At 34.7% G+C, this 18,625-nt stretch overlaps 1 protein-coding gene across 4 annotated transcripts in view; it reads right to left on the minus strand.

Annotated features, from left to right (window-relative positions):
- Nucleotides 1-1,352: 1,352 nt before the first annotated feature.
- LOC128192612 (neurobeachin-like protein 1) overlaps nt 1,353-18,625 on the minus strand; it is a 33,966-nt gene continuing 16,693 nt past the window's right edge. For 3 of the 4 annotated variants that reach the window (XM_052865426.1, XM_052865425.1, XM_052865424.1), the window contains 25 exons: nt 18,198-18,329; nt 17,920-18,040; nt 17,528-17,712; nt 17,035-17,184; nt 16,339-16,496; nt 16,041-16,165; nt 15,672-15,804; nt 15,429-15,571; nt 15,112-15,242; nt 14,669-14,776; nt 14,412-14,507; nt 14,151-14,275; nt 8,036-8,176; nt 7,704-7,834; nt 7,258-7,485; nt 5,537-5,634; nt 4,897-5,010; nt 4,712-4,801; nt 4,453-4,562; nt 4,134-4,306; nt 3,800-3,894; nt 3,496-3,612; nt 3,071-3,232; nt 2,693-2,841; nt 1,353-2,318 (listed from right to left, as the gene is read on the minus strand). In XM_052865426.1, coding sequence (XP_052721386.1) covers nt 2,177-2,318; nt 2,693-2,841; nt 3,071-3,232; nt 3,496-3,612; nt 3,800-3,894; nt 4,134-4,306; nt 4,453-4,562; nt 4,712-4,801; nt 4,897-5,010; nt 5,537-5,634; nt 7,258-7,485; nt 7,704-7,834; nt 8,036-8,176; nt 14,151-14,275; nt 14,412-14,507; nt 14,669-14,776; nt 15,112-15,242; nt 15,429-15,571; nt 15,672-15,804; nt 16,041-16,165; nt 16,339-16,496; nt 17,035-17,184; nt 17,528-17,712; nt 17,920-18,040; nt 18,198-18,329 — 3,357 coding nt within the window. In that variant the 3' untranslated portion in view covers nt 1,353-2,176. Of the gene's footprint in view, nt 2,319-2,692; nt 2,842-3,070; nt 3,233-3,495; nt 3,613-3,799; nt 3,895-4,133; nt 4,307-4,452; nt 4,563-4,711; nt 4,802-4,896; nt 5,011-5,536; nt 5,635-6,817; nt 6,959-7,257; nt 7,486-7,703; nt 7,835-8,035; nt 8,177-14,150; nt 14,276-14,411; nt 14,508-14,668; nt 14,777-15,111; nt 15,243-15,428; nt 15,572-15,671; nt 15,805-16,040; nt 16,166-16,338; nt 16,497-17,034; nt 17,185-17,527; nt 17,713-17,919; nt 18,041-18,197; nt 18,330-18,625 lie in introns of those variants that run through there. The other variant, XM_052865427.1, reaches the window with a different exon arrangement.

The following is an 18,625-nucleotide window of genomic DNA, read 5'->3' on the forward strand; positions in this document are numbered from 1 at the left end:
ATTTTCCCCCCAATTAAATTGGGTTTTTTTTTTTTTACAATTAGTAGATTTAATCCCCAACTTTCTTGCTTTAGGTACTGCCACCCTTTCCTGGGTTGTCTTTCAGACAAAAGACACGACCCGCAAACAGAAGTAACATTCAACGATGTAAGGTAATAAATAGCTCTTTGACTTGTTTTAACCATTGGGCCCTCTTTTAATTTTTTTATTTCTTTTCTGTAAGTAGTGATGACATAACTTGCCTACTTGATTATATCTTGGATTTTAGTCATGACATGTATATATTCTTAACTAATACATTGTGTTTTACAAAGCTTAGAAACAATCAAATATATTACTGGTATACATATCACTTGACAATGATACTTTTATTACAGTACTTCAAGGTAATTTATCTTGTCTCGTGAAGTCGTTTTCAAGCTTTGAAAAGGTTTCGCCGTAGCGACATCGTTGTTACACATTGTATGAAAAAGTTAGACGTGTTTCAATAATCATACATTTTAAGTCACAATTTTGTTCATTACTTTGAGACATCTGTTGTCAACGTTGGATTTCAATGTGGATTCGTTTTTCTACATTTCAGATTTATTTTGTCATTCTCTCCTACAGAAATTTATTTTCATAATTTTAAAGTTGTGAAACAAGTACGCCCTTTGTGAGGATGTCACTAGTGTTGTGTGGTTTAGCTTAATAAAACTGAGTAACAGTTACTCAGAAATTAATCAATAGTGCCTCTGTTGGAATTAACCAAACCATACCTCATGTTGTTGGCCTTTTCCTGTTTGCTATCAATGTAAACCAACTGTTTGAATTAATTCAAATATTAAATTTTGTATTACATAATTTTAACTTTTTTAGTTTGTGTTTCTTTGCTTCAAAACAAACCAATCTTTCCCTTGAGTCAATAAAGGTGCAGGAATGAGACTTTTTAAATAAATGAATGTATAGGTGCGGTGGCCAAAGGTACACAAAACCGGTTTCTGATAAGAAAGGAGTCCAACTGTTAGAGTTTTAAGATACAGCAGTGCTGGACTGCTTCATGTTTGAATGTATTTTACGATAAATGCTAAACCTGTAAAAGTGGTAAATCTACTCCAGTAGGCAAGATAGTTTCAATGGGAAAAACTGCATGATTGTGGAATGGGGGAAATTCTATTAAAAACAAGATTTCCTTAAAGAATTTTTTATCCAAATCATATTTTTGGGGGGAAATAGCAATTGTTTTGTCAATCTTGGGTGGGAAAAAAGACCGTTAGCTGTATGGGATATTTTTGAACACCATAAGTATATTTCTAAACCATCAATCTGATAATTCACAGAAAGAATATTTGATAATAAAATCAACTTGTGTGTATCAGGGAAAAATCTTTATTGCATTTAAAGTTGTACCACATCTCAACATTGTCTGAGTTAAACACTGTCAAACAAAAATAGATAAAATTTCAAATCACTTTTTCATAAACTGTTATAATTCAAATGCTTAAAGTGTTTGGCTGAGTTTGGAATTCCTAGCACCAACCACATTTAAAGGCTGTAAAATACTGCTACCAATAACAGTGAATATAAAATATTTTAAAAAATCTGAGGAGACAAGGCATTGTGTATATATATAACAACAACATCAAAATACAATTAATAAATAAAATAAATATAATAATTAGAGTATATCAATACAGATATGTCACAACAATTCATTGTTGTCCGATTAAACTGTCATTATCTTGAATATAAATATATGTTGTGCATGATAAGAAAATGGTCACTAACAGATAAATCACCTTTGAATCTTCCAATTTGGCAAACATATCACATTCAATTGAGTACAACAGATAAAAATCTCAATTTGTTTGTGTTGTTGGAAAAAAAATATACCAAAAAGTCTCCCATCAAAAAAGCAATTATTAAAAATTGACATAAACCGTGTGTACCCCCAGCGTTATAATTGGCATAAAGATAATAATGTTGTAGTGAAATCCAAATACAACAAAGAATACAACAAAGAATAAACATTGTTTGTTTTAAATATCAAATCAGTCACCTTGGAGGTGAAAGTAAATGCTTTATCATTACATGTGTACATGTACAAACATAGTTAAGGCATCCAGATTGTTTTTTTTTCATGACTTCTTTTTATAAAAGATCTGTTCAGTTTTAAACCCCATGGATGGCATCTCCTTCATCGTATTTCGGAGCGATTTTTCACACCTATGATGATCAGCTTCCCGTCTCGGAGACCAGCGAAGATGTGGCTGTTGCTGGTAGTGATGGCGAGGGAGTGGACCGGCACGTGTAGAGGAAGGACCGTCAGCTGTCGCAATCTGTGGGGAAACAACATTCATGTATCAATGACTATTACATCGCTAATGTACATGTTGATATTAATAATATAAAAATATATAATATCAAAATTCAAATGTAAAATAGACTCTCATATTGTAATCATAAATAGCAAAATCCATCTAATAGCTCAGTTCTATTTCTACTGGTAAATGCTAATCTATCAAATACGTGAAGAATATTTCTGAAATCTTGTATCCTTTGGTTAAGTACAGTTCTCTTGCTGTTGTACTTGAAATGAACTTTATATATTATCTTTAATGATGGGTTTACCTGACATTGCTGTAATACTAATTTGTCATGTATAATAAACATGGCAACTAATTGTATAATCACGCTACATGAAGACTCTTACCCAAACGTTTCCCAGATACAGAGCTGTCCCTGACTGTCCCCTGTCACCAGGTGATCGCCAACATTGATCACATGACCCAGTCCATGGTTCACCCTCTCTGTGCATAAGTGTTGTCCGTTGATCGAATAAAGATGGAGGGAAAATCTCTCCTATAAATCACATCAAAATCATAAAACAAGATTGCTGAAAATTTTAAGATTTCAAAACAAGTCTGCCTATAACAAAAATCTTTTTTGAAGATGAAACAAGAAAATTCTCCATTTTCATAAAATAACTTCAAAATTATTCCCTTGTACTAGTTACATGAAGTAAGTTTTACAAAAGTATGGGATGAAAAAAACTGTTAAGAAACACATGAATGACAGAGCTTGATCATACCTTAGGTTCTATTGGCAGTGTCTCATGACAATATAGAACAATTCGACCCATGTCATCCATTACCATATGAGGAATATTTAGGGTGTATCCCATGGTGCACGGTGGTCGTAGGGTCCTCATATAGAGTCCCCTACGAACTGTGTGTATAATCACAGTGCCATCCTGGAAAATAAAACCAAGTATTTGTAGATCTATGCTGAAAATGTACTCAACATATATTAGAAATAAAGTTTTACAGAAAAGCATTAAAACTTCAAAGTTAAAAATAATGGTAATAAACTGTAACTGATAAGGTCTTGTGACATTTTTTAATACTACATCTTTTTTCATCGTAAATATATATAATTATACTTATTATATAAGTATTTATAAAATCAATGATCTGTGAATTTAACTACTGAATGCTGTACCAAGTCTCAGCTTACCTTGGAGGCCGACACTGCAGTGTCCAGTTCTACAGAAATCTGGACTGCAGTTATTTCTGCGTCATGTCCGTACAAGGTCTGGAGTCTCCTATTGTTCACACTGCTACTAATTCCTCCCTACAATCCAGATGTTTTGACTTTTTACCAAATTTGTAAATACAATGTTTATACTGAACATTTCACTGGCATGTTCTCAACATTTGAACATCAGCATGTCTTAAATGAAATACAGTTTCAATGTTTTTCAATGGCAATAATCATGAACTGTATATAAGTGAACAATGTGTTGAAGTTTACTGTTTACCTGCATGATAACCTCCCACACGATACAGGAAGTGTCCGCGGAACCAGTGATCAGCTGTCGACCACAGTGATCCAGGGCCAGGCATGTCACCACAGCTAAACAGGAAGTATTGATAAGGTCAAGGCTATATCTAAAAGTCTCTCAAGAGTCAAGGTCATAAGTAAACGAACTATCTTAATTTTATACATGTATATATTAAGCCTATTTCTTCTTATTTCAAAGTTCTTTAACTAGAAACAATATGATCTTTCATGCACACTTTACTTGCTCTGATAAATGGATCGGAACAATTAAAGGATGAAAATACAATAAACAATTTGAAAGTACAATGTACCTGTGTGTTGTATGACGTGGTTGACCTTTTTGCCCTTTCCCAGGTGATACACCTGTAGACTGTTATCCCAGTGACCTACACTGAACAGCAGCTTGGCATCATGGGATACTGTGAATAACTTTGAATCGACCTTCAGGCTCGGGGAGAATGGACAGGGCATCCTTCTCTTACTTCTGCAGGAAATAAAAATGGTGACATTTATTTTATTAAATTCACATATAATGTTTGCACAAATTTCTCACTCATCAGATCTGTTAGGTTAAAATATATATATATATATATATATATATATATATATATATATATATATAATGCTTACTTCGGGTTACTTAAAGCTGGATCTTTTTCGAAAGTGAAGTAGTTGGAGATTGACTTATCATAGGGAAGCCAGCCGTGGAGTCCAATGATCCCTCCCTCTGAGATTGTCACCTAGAAATTCATAGCAGAGATAAGGTAGATGTTATTTTTTAGGAAAATGAGGAAAAAAGAGGGCATCTTTAGTAGCTGAACCTATATCAATAAAGTCTTCAGCAACTAATTATCAATAATATGGGTTGTTAATAATTCTATTTCTTTACCATAGTATCAGCCATTCCATGCTGTATAATAGATCTGGCCTGACTTCTAGGGACCGAAATGTACACTAAAGGATCTGTCTCCTGGGAAACCTGTCCAGAAAAAGATCACAGAATCAATACTGATGTCCTGGCTGTGCAACAGTTATCAGGTAAATATACACAACACATATCTAGAAAACACTTACCTCCACAAAGAAGACCTTGAGCTGATGGAGAAAATCGAACACACTGAGGGGGCGGTCAGCCTTGACGGCCCTGGCTACCACCTCATCCATCGTCATCCTTTTGGGGTGGGGTTCCTGTAATCAAGGTTAAAAGTGATACTTGCTGATCTTTCTTTCCATTTTAAAACATAGTACTTGTCAATTTGCATTTACATGCATAATTTTTGTATATTAAATCTTTACTTTACCTATGATAAATTCATATTTGTAATACAATGTATAATCCTCAAGGTTAAAGTTGAATTCTTGAACATGAAACTAAACAGCCTTTTAGTGAAGTTTGGAAGTAAAAGTTACTATGCCATTTAATGTTAACATTGGAATAATGTTTATCAAATATAGTTATCTGCTCGTATCTGATTGCAACTATGTCACTCATTTGATATTCATTGATTTTAGTAAATACATAATTATCTAATAGATGAGTATCAATTTTTAACTATGTTATGTACATACATGTACTAAGAATTGGACTACCTACTTAAGCCCTCTTCTTTTGCACCAAGAGGTGGCATAACATATGTTTAAAATGATGAGCATTAGTTAGCCTATCTCTTACAGAAAATACAGAAGCAGTTCTTATTTAGAGAGAGAGGCATACCTTCAGAAGCTGACAGGGGGTCTGCCCAAAGTTGTTGATCATCCCCTCAATGGCCTTCCTCTCTTTCTCATCCTTCACTGCATCCAGATCCACCGCTCCTATAACAAGATCATCCCTCCAATTACTGCTTTATCCAGGCAATATCAAATCATGTACCGGGGGAAAAAAGAGAGGAATCCTTAAAAGTGTCACATTAATAACAGAAACATGTCCACCAGAGGCATCAGAATATTGGATATTTTATACTCTGTCCCAAGTTTCTGCTTCCACCCTTTTTTGCATAATTTTTTGATAATCATAAATACCTTTGTTGCCCAAACTACATTCATTTAGTAAAATGAAAAATGTCCAAATATTCTGTTTTGAAACACCCCCTCTATAGCCTCACATTTTAATACACATCCAAAAATAAAAAGTCTATGAGGATTTTGCATTGCAAACTACATGAAAAGTCCCAACATGTTAACGTTAAAAAATCGTTTTATATATCTCTACTTCTGAATGATAAGAGATGTAAACATTTCCCAATATAAATCTCTGTACAAACTTTTTTTTCATTCCTGTGAGTTTCTCTTGGTAAAATCTTTGGATTTTCCCCCTTTAATCAATTTCAATTGTGCTTAATACACAGTTATGTTTATTTTCATTAAGAATCGCCAAAACATGATGGAAACAGTTACTTAGGACAGACTATAGACTATAAGTGTAGAATTAATATCATGCCAACTAAAACATAGTATATAAAGACGCCAGTAATTGATAAAGTTGAATTGCAATTTCAACAAAATTGTATGAGAAGTGTTTAATTTGCTTAATCATTAAAAATTCAACAGCGATTTTGAATATTTTTCTTTTAATAATATTACCTTTTATTGCCCAAATAGGATTACAAAGTACAGTTTTCTTAATGTTGTATGCATAATAGAAAAGCATAAAATTTAGTGATACACTTTTCATGCAACTTGTTTCTTTTGTTTGTTTTTCAACATTATTTCTCTGTTTTTGGTTTCAGATATATACGTGTATGGGTTTCAGAAAAATATTTCCTGAATTTGTTTTTCCAAAACCAATCAAATTCAAGTACTGTAAATTCCTTAAATTTCGCGAGTACTTAATTCCGCGATCCCACTGTTTTGTATCAAATCGCGAGAATATAAAATCTCGAACGCGGAATTTTTATCGCTATTTCTTATAGTTCTCAACTCTAAGAAAAATAATAGCCATATTTTTAAATCCGTGAAAGATGCCTCTCGCGATTTTACGTGGATATTTTAAAATTCCTCGCGTTTAATTAGGAATATACAGTAAACCATACACTTCATTTGAAAGATAAAAATATAAGCAATAAATGATGGCGTATGTGATATATAATATTTGTTTTGCTTGGTTTACCATCATCATCATCATCAGATGCATCCTCTACTACAAAAAAATTATTTTCCGCTACATTCTCAGTCATTTCTTTCTCTAATATAGAAAAGGGTCTTCACAAAATTTCTCAACGTTATATCTGATTATCAGTTGTGTTAAATTGGTTAGTAAAGTACTTTTAAATGTACAGTATACTATTAATCCCGTAATTTTGCAAGCCATTGATGCATTCTAATTTGTGTCTCAAAGTTCAGTCAGGATGCTTATACATCATACTACACAAAACATTAAGCAAAGTTCTACTGAAGGATGATTTTGACCCCTGCATGTTAAATACAATCTGATCTCACCTTCATAGGTACAGTAATAGAAAACATTGAGGGCCTCCACAGCAGCAGGGCCTTTCTGTTTGTATCCGAAGATCAGGTCGATCCAGTTGTGTATATTTTCTGACACGTACTCGGACTCGAGGGCTTTCCTGTGTTTATGGATGAAGTCCTCCGGCGACTTGGCCCAGCGGGGGAGGACCACATGATTGACGCGCTCCTTACAGGCCTGTAGCTTCCCAAGGTCAAAGTCTGACGAAGCAAATATCCAGAGAGTTTTTACAGTTTTATTCATTCTAACTTGTGTTTCAATTCAAAAACTGATACAATGGTAATGTTCATTACAAGCATCTAAGACTATGAGGACAATGAGTGTTAAGAAGCTAACTCTTGTTTATTCATGAGAAAAATATCAATGATTAATTGCTAATGATATAGCTAATGATATGGCAGATAGCAGTTTTACAAACCGTTTGCATTGACAAGGAACTCGGAGAGGTAGAAGAATTCTGGGATTAGTTCTTTGACATCATTTGGATTGTCCATTAGGGACTGCCATGTTGCAGGAATAGAGTGGAACTGGCGGTCAGCTACATCAAATCTACAGGGACAGAGATAAAAGAACACATTACATTATTAAGTACAGTGTGCTTGTATTACATTTGCATCTGAATTCCATAACATCTGAAATAAATTTACATTAAAAATCAGTCTTCTTTTTAAACATAGAGAAAAATTAACATACAGAAATCTTTACTAGTATGTCAGGTAGTTTTCCAATGTGGAGACCTCTAGTCATTACCTGTTGCTCTGTAGCTGTATGTGTAGCGTGGTGAACGGCTCCATCCTGATCATATAATGCATGACCCCTGGGGCATTGGAGTAGTGGGTGCCATAGTGAAACTTCTCTATCACACCTGACGGGTCCTCAAAACCATCATACCTGTGAATCACATCATAACAAGAGGCCCATGGGCCACATCACTCACCTGAGGAACAATAGGTATGATAAAATCAGCTTAATGGAGTCATAATACAAACTATCTGGACAATGTACAATAATACATGTAGATCCTGTATAAATAAAATCCATTTTCCCATGGATATTCTTATGTTTATAATCATTAGTCCCTTTTCTAACAGGATGATTTTATAGTCATATCATATGTTGAGTATTGCAGTTCTCCAAAAGATCCTTAACAATAGTTTATATATGGGATATAAATGTACATCAAACTCTGAACCTTCTCGGGAGGCCAAAGAATTGTCCTGGGGCCAAAGTCTTAACAATTATAAAGAATCATCTGGCTGATTAGTTTCTGAGAAGATTTTTAAAGATTTACCCTATATATTCCTTTGTTAAACTTTGACCCCCCATTGTGGCCCCACCCTACCCCTGGGGATCATGATTTTCACAACTTTGAACCTACACTACCTGAGGATGCTTTCACACAAGTTTCAGCTTTCCTGGCTGATTAGTTTCTGAGAAGAAGATTTTTAAAGATTTACTCTGTGTATTCCTATGTAAAACATCGACCTCCCATTGTGGCCCCATTCTACCCCAAGGGGTTATTATTTTCACAACTTTGAATCTACACTACCGGAGGATGCTTCCGAACAAGTTTCAGCATTGCCAGCTGATTAGTTTCTGAGAAGAAGATTTTTAAAGATTTACTCTAAATATTCCTATGTTAAACTTCGATCTCCCATTGTGGCCCCACCCTACCCCCGGAGGTCATGATTTTCACAACTTTGAATTTACACTACCTGAGGATGCATCCACACAAGTGTCAGCTTTCCTGGCTGATTGGTTTCTGAGAAGAAGATTTTTTAAGATTTACTCTATATATTCCTATGTTAAACTTCGATCCCCCATTGTGGCCCCACCCTACCCCCGGGGGTCATGATTTTCACAACTATGAATCTACACTACCTGAGGATGCTTTCACACAAGTTTCAGCTTTCCTGGCCGATTAGTTTCTGAGAAGAAGATCTTTAAAGATTTACTCTATATATTCCTATGTAAACCTTCGACCAACCATTGTGACCCCACCGTACCCCAGGGGTCATGATTTTCACAACTTTGAATCGACACCACCTGAGAATGCTTCCACACAAGTGTCAGCTTTCCTGGCCGATTAGTTTCTGAGAAGAAGATCTTTAAAGATTTACCCTATATATTCCTATGTAAAACTTCGACCAACCATTGTGACCCCACCGTACCCCAGGGGTCATGATTTTCACAACTTTGAATTGACACCACCTGAGGATCCTTCCACACAAGTGTCAGCTTTCCTGGCCGATTAGTTTCTGAGAAGAAGATTTTTTAAGATTTACTTTATACATTCATATGTTAAACTTTGACCCCCCATTGTGGCCCCACCCTACCCCCGGGGGTCATAATTTTCACAACTTTGAATCTACACTACCTGAGAATGCTTCCACACAAGTGTCAAGTGTCTGGCCGATTAGTTTCTGAGAAGAAGATTTTTATAGATTTACTCTATATATTCCTATGTAAAACTTCGATCCTTCATTGTGGCCCCACCCTACCTCCGGGGGTCATGATTTTCACAAATGTGTATCTACATTACCTGATGATGCTTTCACACAAGGTTCAGCTTTCCTGGCTGATTAGTTTCTGAGAAGAAGATTTTTAAAGATTTACTCTATATATTCCTATGTTAAACTTCGACCCCCCATGGTGGCCCCACCCTCAGGTGAGCTAAAAAGGTTAAGTTTACAATACAGTAAGTTGTTAAATTTGGTTTCTGGAAGAACAGACTTGAAAATTTTCTTAATAAATATTGACATTTTTTTTTTACTTTTTTTAATCTTTAGTTTTTAAGATCTGTGTACAAACATAGAATTGTGAGCAAATCTATGTATCTTGCTTATAATTCGAAGCTTAACACTCAAATATGGTTAGTAAATAGAAATTGTAAACAATTAAACACAAGAAACATGCACTACATGTAAAACAAATAAAGAACACAATTTATTTTTTCGAAATGAATCATATATATACATGTATATACCTACATATTTCCGTCAGCGATATCAAACTCTATTTAAACTGAATAAACTCGAGAAAAATGCCGAGCATCTCAACAAAACCTATTCAGGCTATTGCATTAATCTACCATTACGCAAAAGATAATGCAGAATTACCGATAGAATGAATTGTATTTCAGTACCCCTACATCAGATTTTGCTTAATTTGCGCAGGAAAACAGTTAACTGTTTGATTTACCGAAGTCTCTGTTTGATTTGATACGTAAAAATCACGAAATACAGACGATAGTTTCCAGGTTACAAAGCATAAATAATGAAAACGAAACGAAAATCAGAACAAGCTAACACCAACGTCATGTGTGAAAACTGTCAACGCATTGAAATATTTAGCCTCAATTTACTTCACAAAATCGGCACCAATATATTTTGCATGTTTAAAAATTTCCCTTCATACGCGAACTGTTGCACAACAAGCAAATTCATCATAGTCAGATCGACCCTTTTTCGTATAATGTCATGGCTGCTTTAAACAAAGAACCTCGTTTTAGAAGTACGGAATCATTTTACCGTATGCCGAACCCGAAGCTATTAAACTGATTGAAACACGCCTTTCCTTTATTATTATTTTCGTAATAACTCAGATTAGAAACAAAATTACCTCTTAATTTTTGCATTTATATTTTCCTACCCATAAGGATAATTTATGCTAAACTACGTTGAATTTGCCTCGGTAGTTCTTGAGAAGAAGATTTTTAAAAATGCACCCCCCTTTTTCTACAGTTTCAAGGTTTTCTCCGCTTTGAATACAGATCGGACTTTTATTTCTGCAATTTATATTTGCCCTCCAATAAGGATGCTTTGTGCCAAATTTGGTTGAAATTGGATAAGCGGTTTTAGAGAAGAAGTTCAAAATGTAAAAAGTTTACAGACGGACAGACGGACAGACGGACGGACGGACAGACGGACGGACAGACGGACGACGGACAAAATGTGATCAGAATAGCTCACTTGAGCTTTCAGCTCAGGTGAGCTAAACAAGAGGCCCATGGGGCCACATCGCTCACCTGAGCAACAATGGGCGTTCAAAAGATATTGTGCCGTATGGTCCCTCGGTAGAATAACAAAAAATAAATATTGTAAAGTATTCGAATTTTACACTTATTTTTGCATACACGTAATCTTTGACATTGTACCTTCATGAAATGCTATTTTTTTTTTACAAAAATAAGAAAACCCTTCGCAAGATATAAAACTAAACATTTGGTAGGAGTACACTGTTAAGTTGTTAACTTCCAATTCCCTATATTTTCGTTCTGCCCCCCCCCCCCCACTTTGTAAGGCGATCAAAATATATGAAAGCATATAGGTACATTTTTTTCATCAACTACTTACTAGTTATTGTATTTTTAAAAAGAAAATATAATAGTTATTGTTTTTTATTTTAAAAATCCTACATGTATAGATGTGAAGAAGAAAATTGTACCTCAATGTGCTCAATCCTCAAATTAAAAACATTCAAAAAATTTATTTGTCTTCTCCATTATAATTAAATGAGTGTTATTTGCTTGGCGTACAAACCAGGATAATTTTCCGATGTGATAACTTCTTAGGAATAGCAATAATTACTTTATCCCCGCAACAGAAATGTGTCAGAACTATGGAAACTGTTGTAAAGATGTCGTTTTTATTTACCCATGTCTGAAAAACTATCAAAATTGATGTAGATTTCACATTATTTATTGTATAAAGAGGGGGCCCCAGAGAGTAGGTATATACAGAAGACCATTATTTATTTTGTTTGTACAAGTATTTAACATACTCTAATTCATATAGAATTTCTAATGTTCAACCAAAATTTCAGCGTCAATCGTAGAATTATAAGCAAGATACAGAGCTCACAGTTCGCCTAGGTTTGAGTCATATTTTGTTCCCATGAGTTTATTACATTCAACTTAAGATTTTTAACTTGGTATTTCCTATTCAGCATTTAAAATGGAAAAAAAAGAATGGCCTAAGATTTTCAATTCTTTTATTCACTCAAGACCAGTTCACTGGTATTTGAAGTTCAAAATCAGTTTATACAAATGTACACAAACACAGTCAAGGATCACATGTACAGTAGGAGTAATAATGACGAAGAAAGGTTAAGTTTACAATACAATAAGTTGTTAAAGTTGGTTTCTGGAAGAACAGACTTTGAAAATTTTCTTAATAAATATTGACAATTTTTTTTATACTTTTTTAATCTTTAGTTTTTAAGATCTGTGTACAAACATAGAATTGTGAGCAAATCTATGTATCTTGCTTATAATTCGAAGCTTAACACTTAAATATGGTAAGTAAATAGAAATTGTAAACAATTAAACACAAGAAACATGCACTATAACAAATAAAGAACACAATTTATTTTTTGTAATCATATATATATATACATGTTTATTCCTACATATTTCCGTCAGCAATATCAAACTCTATTTAAACTGAATAAACTCGAGAAAATGCCGAGCATCTCAACAAAACCTATTGCATTAATCTACCATTACGCAAAAGAGAATGCCGATTTACTGATAGAATGAATTGTATTTCAGTACTTTTTTGATACATCAGATTTTGCCTAATTTGCGCAGGTAAACAGTTAACTGTTTGATTTACCGAAGTCTCTGTTTGATTTGATACGTAAAAATCACGAAATACAGACGATAGTTCCCAGCTAGGTTACAAAACATAAATAATGAAAACGAAACGAAAATCAGAACAAGCTAATACCAACGTCATGTGTGAAAACTGTCAACGCATTGAAATATTTAGCCTCAATTTACTTCACAAAATCGGCACCTATATATTTTGCATGTTTCACAAATTTCCCTTCTTTCGCGAACTGTTGTACAACAAGCAAATTCATCATAGTCAGATCGACCCTTTTTCGTATAATGTCATGGCTGCTTTAAACAAAGAACCTCGTTTTAGAAGTATGGAAAACGAGTCTTGGTAAAACGGGTATGCAAACCCAGGCCGTGGCAAAATAAAAGCCGGGGCAGATCGGCAATTGTCAATTCCAAATACGCATTATTTTGCAGCAATATTTACAGCAAATACAAATATACTGGTCCATCAAATATCCTGAAATTTTAATGATATTGGCAGATCAATAACTGCGAATCTTTTGTTATGCCCAGGCCAACCAAGTCTTGTCTACCCATTTTACCGGATACCGAACCTATCGGATGCCGAACCCGAAGCTATTAAACTGATTAAAACACGCCTTTCCTTTATTATTATTTTCGTAATAACTCAGATTTGAAACAGAATTAGACCTTAATTTTTGCAATTTATATTTTCCTTCCCATAAGGATAATTTATGCTAAACTACAATGAATTGGAATCAGTAGTTCTTGAGAAGAAGATTTTTAAAAATGCACCCCCCTTTTTCTACAGTTTCAAGGTTTTCTCCGCTTTGAATATAGATCGGACTTTTATTTCTGCAATTTATATTCGCCCTCCCATAAGGATGCTTTGTGCCAAATTTGGTTGAAATTGGATAAGCGGTTTTAGAGAAGAAGTTCAAAATGTAAAAAGTTTACAGACGGACGGACAGACGGACGGACGGACAGACGGACAGACGGACAGACGGACGACGGACAAAAGGTGATCAGAAAAGCTCACTTGAGCTTTCAGCTCAGGTGAGCTAAAAACTGATAGGAATTTTGAAAGTGAACAAATTAAATTCACTAGAAATAAAAACATCAAGTTGTTTTACTGAATTGTCGAACAGGTGATTATATAATACATGTATCTATCAGATTAAAAGAAATCTTTCCTACAATTTCCAAAAATCCCCCTAGACGTTTTTTATTCATAAAAATTCCTTTTTACATATATTCCTTTTCAATTGATTGGCTTACTTTTCTTTGACCTCTCTCTCATTTTTGGGGTTGTTTGCTCCGATTGGTTTACTGAGATTTCTATATACGTTGGGATTCTCCAAATCTAGAGTGTCTGAGGTGTAGTCTGATAAAATCCATGGAAACTGAAACCAAGCGAACAAGATTATTAATTCATCTAGAATAACAATGTTTTTCAGTTATGGGATGACCAAACTATGGATTATAGACATGTATAGCATATCCCTGTTACAGCCAATGTTTGACAAAGTTTGTCCATACCACTGGATATTGGCTGAGATCATTGTAGGTCCGCCCAGCTATCGTGTTTAATTCTATCAGGTACTCAAAATTAGAAATCTCTCTCTGTATCCATTTCTGAAATACCAAATACACAAGTTATACACAATAACCACCAAAAATTGCAGAAAAAAAGTTTGGTTTTCAATAATCATCTAGATAATTCAGACAAATACAGGTTTAATTGCGCACAAGTATGATTTAGGATAAGTACAGTGTATGATTTATTCACTACTTACCTTGGTGAGTCCTGACGCCCTCAGCATCTCGGCTGGTGACCTTGACACTGTATAGATCAGGTTTGGTGGCTTCAGACTCAGAATTTTACTGTAAACCTTGTTTCTTTTCTGTAAGGTAATGACAAAATATAAAATCTTTAGTCACTGTCCTAAAATTCATGTACTAGTATAATGCCTATTATCTTCAATCCATGTAACTTATAAACCAACTGACCTAAGCACCTATACATGTAAGTGTGTTAAATAAAATATAATTCATTAATAGGTTACAAATAGTAACAATCATTTTTCAAACTTCAAAATAAAAGTCTAATATCAAAAGCCCATAGTTTACAGTTGACTATAAATCATAATTCAAGGTAAATCATATTTTGAATCATGTTTTGTGCAAGCTTTACGTTTATATGATACAGTCTAAGTCGTCAGTTAAGAAGCAGCTCTACCTTTGGTTCAAAGTTGAGGAAGAAGTTGGTTTGGTCAATCATAAACAACTCAATAGCACTCCTCTTGAGATTGTATCGACGGAAATGGATTTCTCGAAGCAGAGACAGCGACCACTTGAAATCCTCTCCCCCTAATTAAGGATATACATCAACCATAGTTTAACTGACTAAAATATTCTCAAATGCATCTGTTAAGTTATTCATCTAGAAAAGACTTAGTAATATGTTGTACCTAATTTCTTTAACTTTAATCCATAAAACAGTAACAAATCAAGTGGATTCAGCAAGCAGCTCCACTGTGAACAAAAAACACATACCCTCTTCTCTGTTAGAACTGCAGTCAAAGAAATAAATATTCAAGGTCGTAACCTCTAGGCGACCTTTGATTACATCCACCAAGGTCACCAATTCACAGTCCTCTGAGAGCACCAGTTTCTCTTTTCCTTGGGGTTCATTGTTTCTGTAACACAAGTCATTCTAAATGTATATGTATGTACAAATCATTCAATATCTAGAACTTGTGACCTTTCTAGAGCATGAGATGACTTTTGACCTCTGACCTGAGATCTGTGCTGATGTCACTCCAGTCCTCTTCCCCTATAGAGTCCTCATCAATCTGGTCTTTAGACACCAGGGCCTCCCGGGCTAGCTTCATCTTCTTTATCTCCTCCGCTATGTCTGCCTCACTAGCCCCTGTTTGTTAAAGCATGTTTACTCATATAATATTAATATACAGATACTGAAATATTCAGTACATTATTTGAACTCTACCAAAAAAATTCTGTTTTACTAACCTCTAAAAGCTGACACATGATCACTCAGATGGATCAGACTGTATGATTGTATATTGTAAAATTCATCAAATTCGCTCGCACATGTACATGTATCTCTGTGTCAAAAATTGTCATGCATGAAAATAGGTTACTTACCTAGATTATCTCTTTGGTAGCTGGCCTCTCTATGAGGGTCAAAGTTTATATTAGGGATCATCTTCACCTTCATTCTTTTAAAATTCTCCTGATTAGACAACTTCCAATGTATGGTGGATGTAGAACTATGACAATTAGAAAAAATCATTATAATCACATGTAAATCTGAAGCAAACGAAACTCCTATGTTGAAATACTAAACATGCAAATTATTTTGTTTACAAGATTACTTTTCAATTTCTGTTCAGCATAAAAACTCTCTCTCCCTTTCTCTCTCTCTCTTTCTCTCTGAACTTACTGTTCAGACCAGGCACCCCTCTCTCCAGTGAAGAATCGCTTTGTGGCCCTCCACTGCCTCAGTGTGGACTGATGCTGATTCTTCAGTTGGACAGTCACATTGTGGAATCTCTTCTGCTCTGATGATTCTTTGTTGTGGAAAGGATCCAAGATTTTGTTCTAAATAAAACACAACATTGTTAAACTTGCATATTCTCTTTTTCTGTTCCATTAACTCCAAATTCCGACTTAAATTAGCTTGAGGTATAGATAATGACTGATTCAGCAAGAACAACAAGAAAAAAGCTGTCAATGTGTAAACAGTATTCATAAACCATTTGTCAGCCCCAAATTGATAAACACTACTTATACACCTATACAGAGAAATAGAGTACTCTACTGCAAATGCAATATTTTGCCAAAAAGTAACAAAAATAAATAGCAGGTATTTTTCGGACAAATTACTTAATTTCAAAATCAAAGTAATAGACACATTTCTGTTTCATATACAATTGATTTGCGAAACAACAACTTCCTATCTTGAAAACTGTAGGAGGAGTTATCTGTACAATAAGGTACCCTTTTGGCAGCCGCCTGCTCATCTGCCGCTTTCACCATTTCAATAACTGAATTTTTCCATTGGAAAACCTGGTTAAAAATCATAGAAGATGGATTTGGCAGAAGTTCAATTTTTTAAAAAGATATCGCCTCCACTTACCTGAAACTTCAGTTTAGACTCGCCCTTCTCTCTGTTCTTCATGTGCATGCCAACCATCATGGCCTCTTTGCACTGACCCCAGAAATCCCTGATGTTGGACTCCAGGTCGCCAAACGTACTCTCGTCAAAGTGGAGCATCTGAGGCTTCACCTGCAGGAATACAGGTAAACAAGAATTAAGGAGAGATTTCAATTTGTAAATTCTGAATACCCGGTACTTTTTTATATAAAAAAAAAAATATTTACATATAAAAATCGGTATATCTTTACATTTGATATTATGATGTACTTGAGCATGCAAATAAATAAACACTGCAGTATTGCTACTGTTTGTAATGAATTTGTAATTATATCAATTCACCTGACAGAAAACCAATTTAAAACTTAAAAGTTTCATACTCGTAAAGACAACTAACAATTTTGTATTATATGTATACATGTATTATAATAAATATATACTAAATAGTTACATAAAATCGCACAGTAAAACTCACATAGCTCTCTATAAACTTTTTCCACTGCTCTGACAGACAGTAAGATTTGAAGTCATCGAAGAAGACAGGGCTATTACTGGTCGGGGGGAGATCTGGCAGAAGAAGGTCAAGGTTAAGGAGACTTCTGGCCTTGTCCAGGAGGGCCTTCATCACGGGGATCAGGAACGAGTAGGTGTCAGAGGACTCTGTAATCATGGATACTATTGTTAACAAATTACTGCACAACATTTCAGAAATATGTTACTGTACCCTGATAAACAAAATCCACAAATATGATTTTTTTTCTGGCTTGAAATCTAGAAACTCTTAAACATAATAAAACATCTTTATCTTTGGAATATGGAATAAATAAAAAGTAAGACAAATACACGTTAGAGTAAACCTCTGCATACCTCTAACTGCCTTGAGCACCATGAGGTTGAGGTTTCCAATGAGGAACGAGGCTTCAGCAGAACTGGAGATCAACTTGGTCTGAACCAGGGTGTGGAGCTTGGCTGTTGCCACAGCACACAACTGAAAAAAATACATGTACTCTATACAGGTCTTGTGTGTTCTCTGATATCACAAAGCTATCCAGGGACATACAAAATGAATCACATTGGAGAATTTCTTTACTACTGGTATATACACAGTACACCCTGTTCATCAGATGATGGGAGAGGTGCTTTACCTCTAGGTCAGGCTGACTAGCATACTGTATGAGTAAACAGAGTCCTAGGCGGGCCATCTCCTTCCACCCTCCATCTGACTCTACATCCCACACTGATAGGTTGTCTAGCAGAGCCATCAAATCCTCTATCAACTAGACAACAAAATCAGCCAATCAATTATGGGTAATCAACAAAATCAGCCAATCAAATTTGGGAAACCAGCAAAATTAGCCAATCAGCTACATGTATCAGACAAAGTCCACTAATCAATTATCAAACAAAATCAGCCAATCAACTAAAATCAAGAAAGCGGAATTCTGACTGCATCGAAAACCATGAGAGTGAATAAAAATTTGCTGAATAAATTCATCTTTTCTTAGTACATGTAGTTATTTATAACACTTTGTTTATTTCATATTGTGTTGTTTAGTATTATTATTATTCATGT

This window comes from Crassostrea angulata, chromosome 7, assembly GCF_025612915.1.
Source record: "Crassostrea angulata isolate pt1a10 chromosome 7, ASM2561291v2, whole genome shotgun sequence".
Classification (NCBI taxonomy): domain Eukaryota; kingdom Metazoa; phylum Mollusca; class Bivalvia; order Ostreida; family Ostreidae; genus Magallana; species Magallana angulata.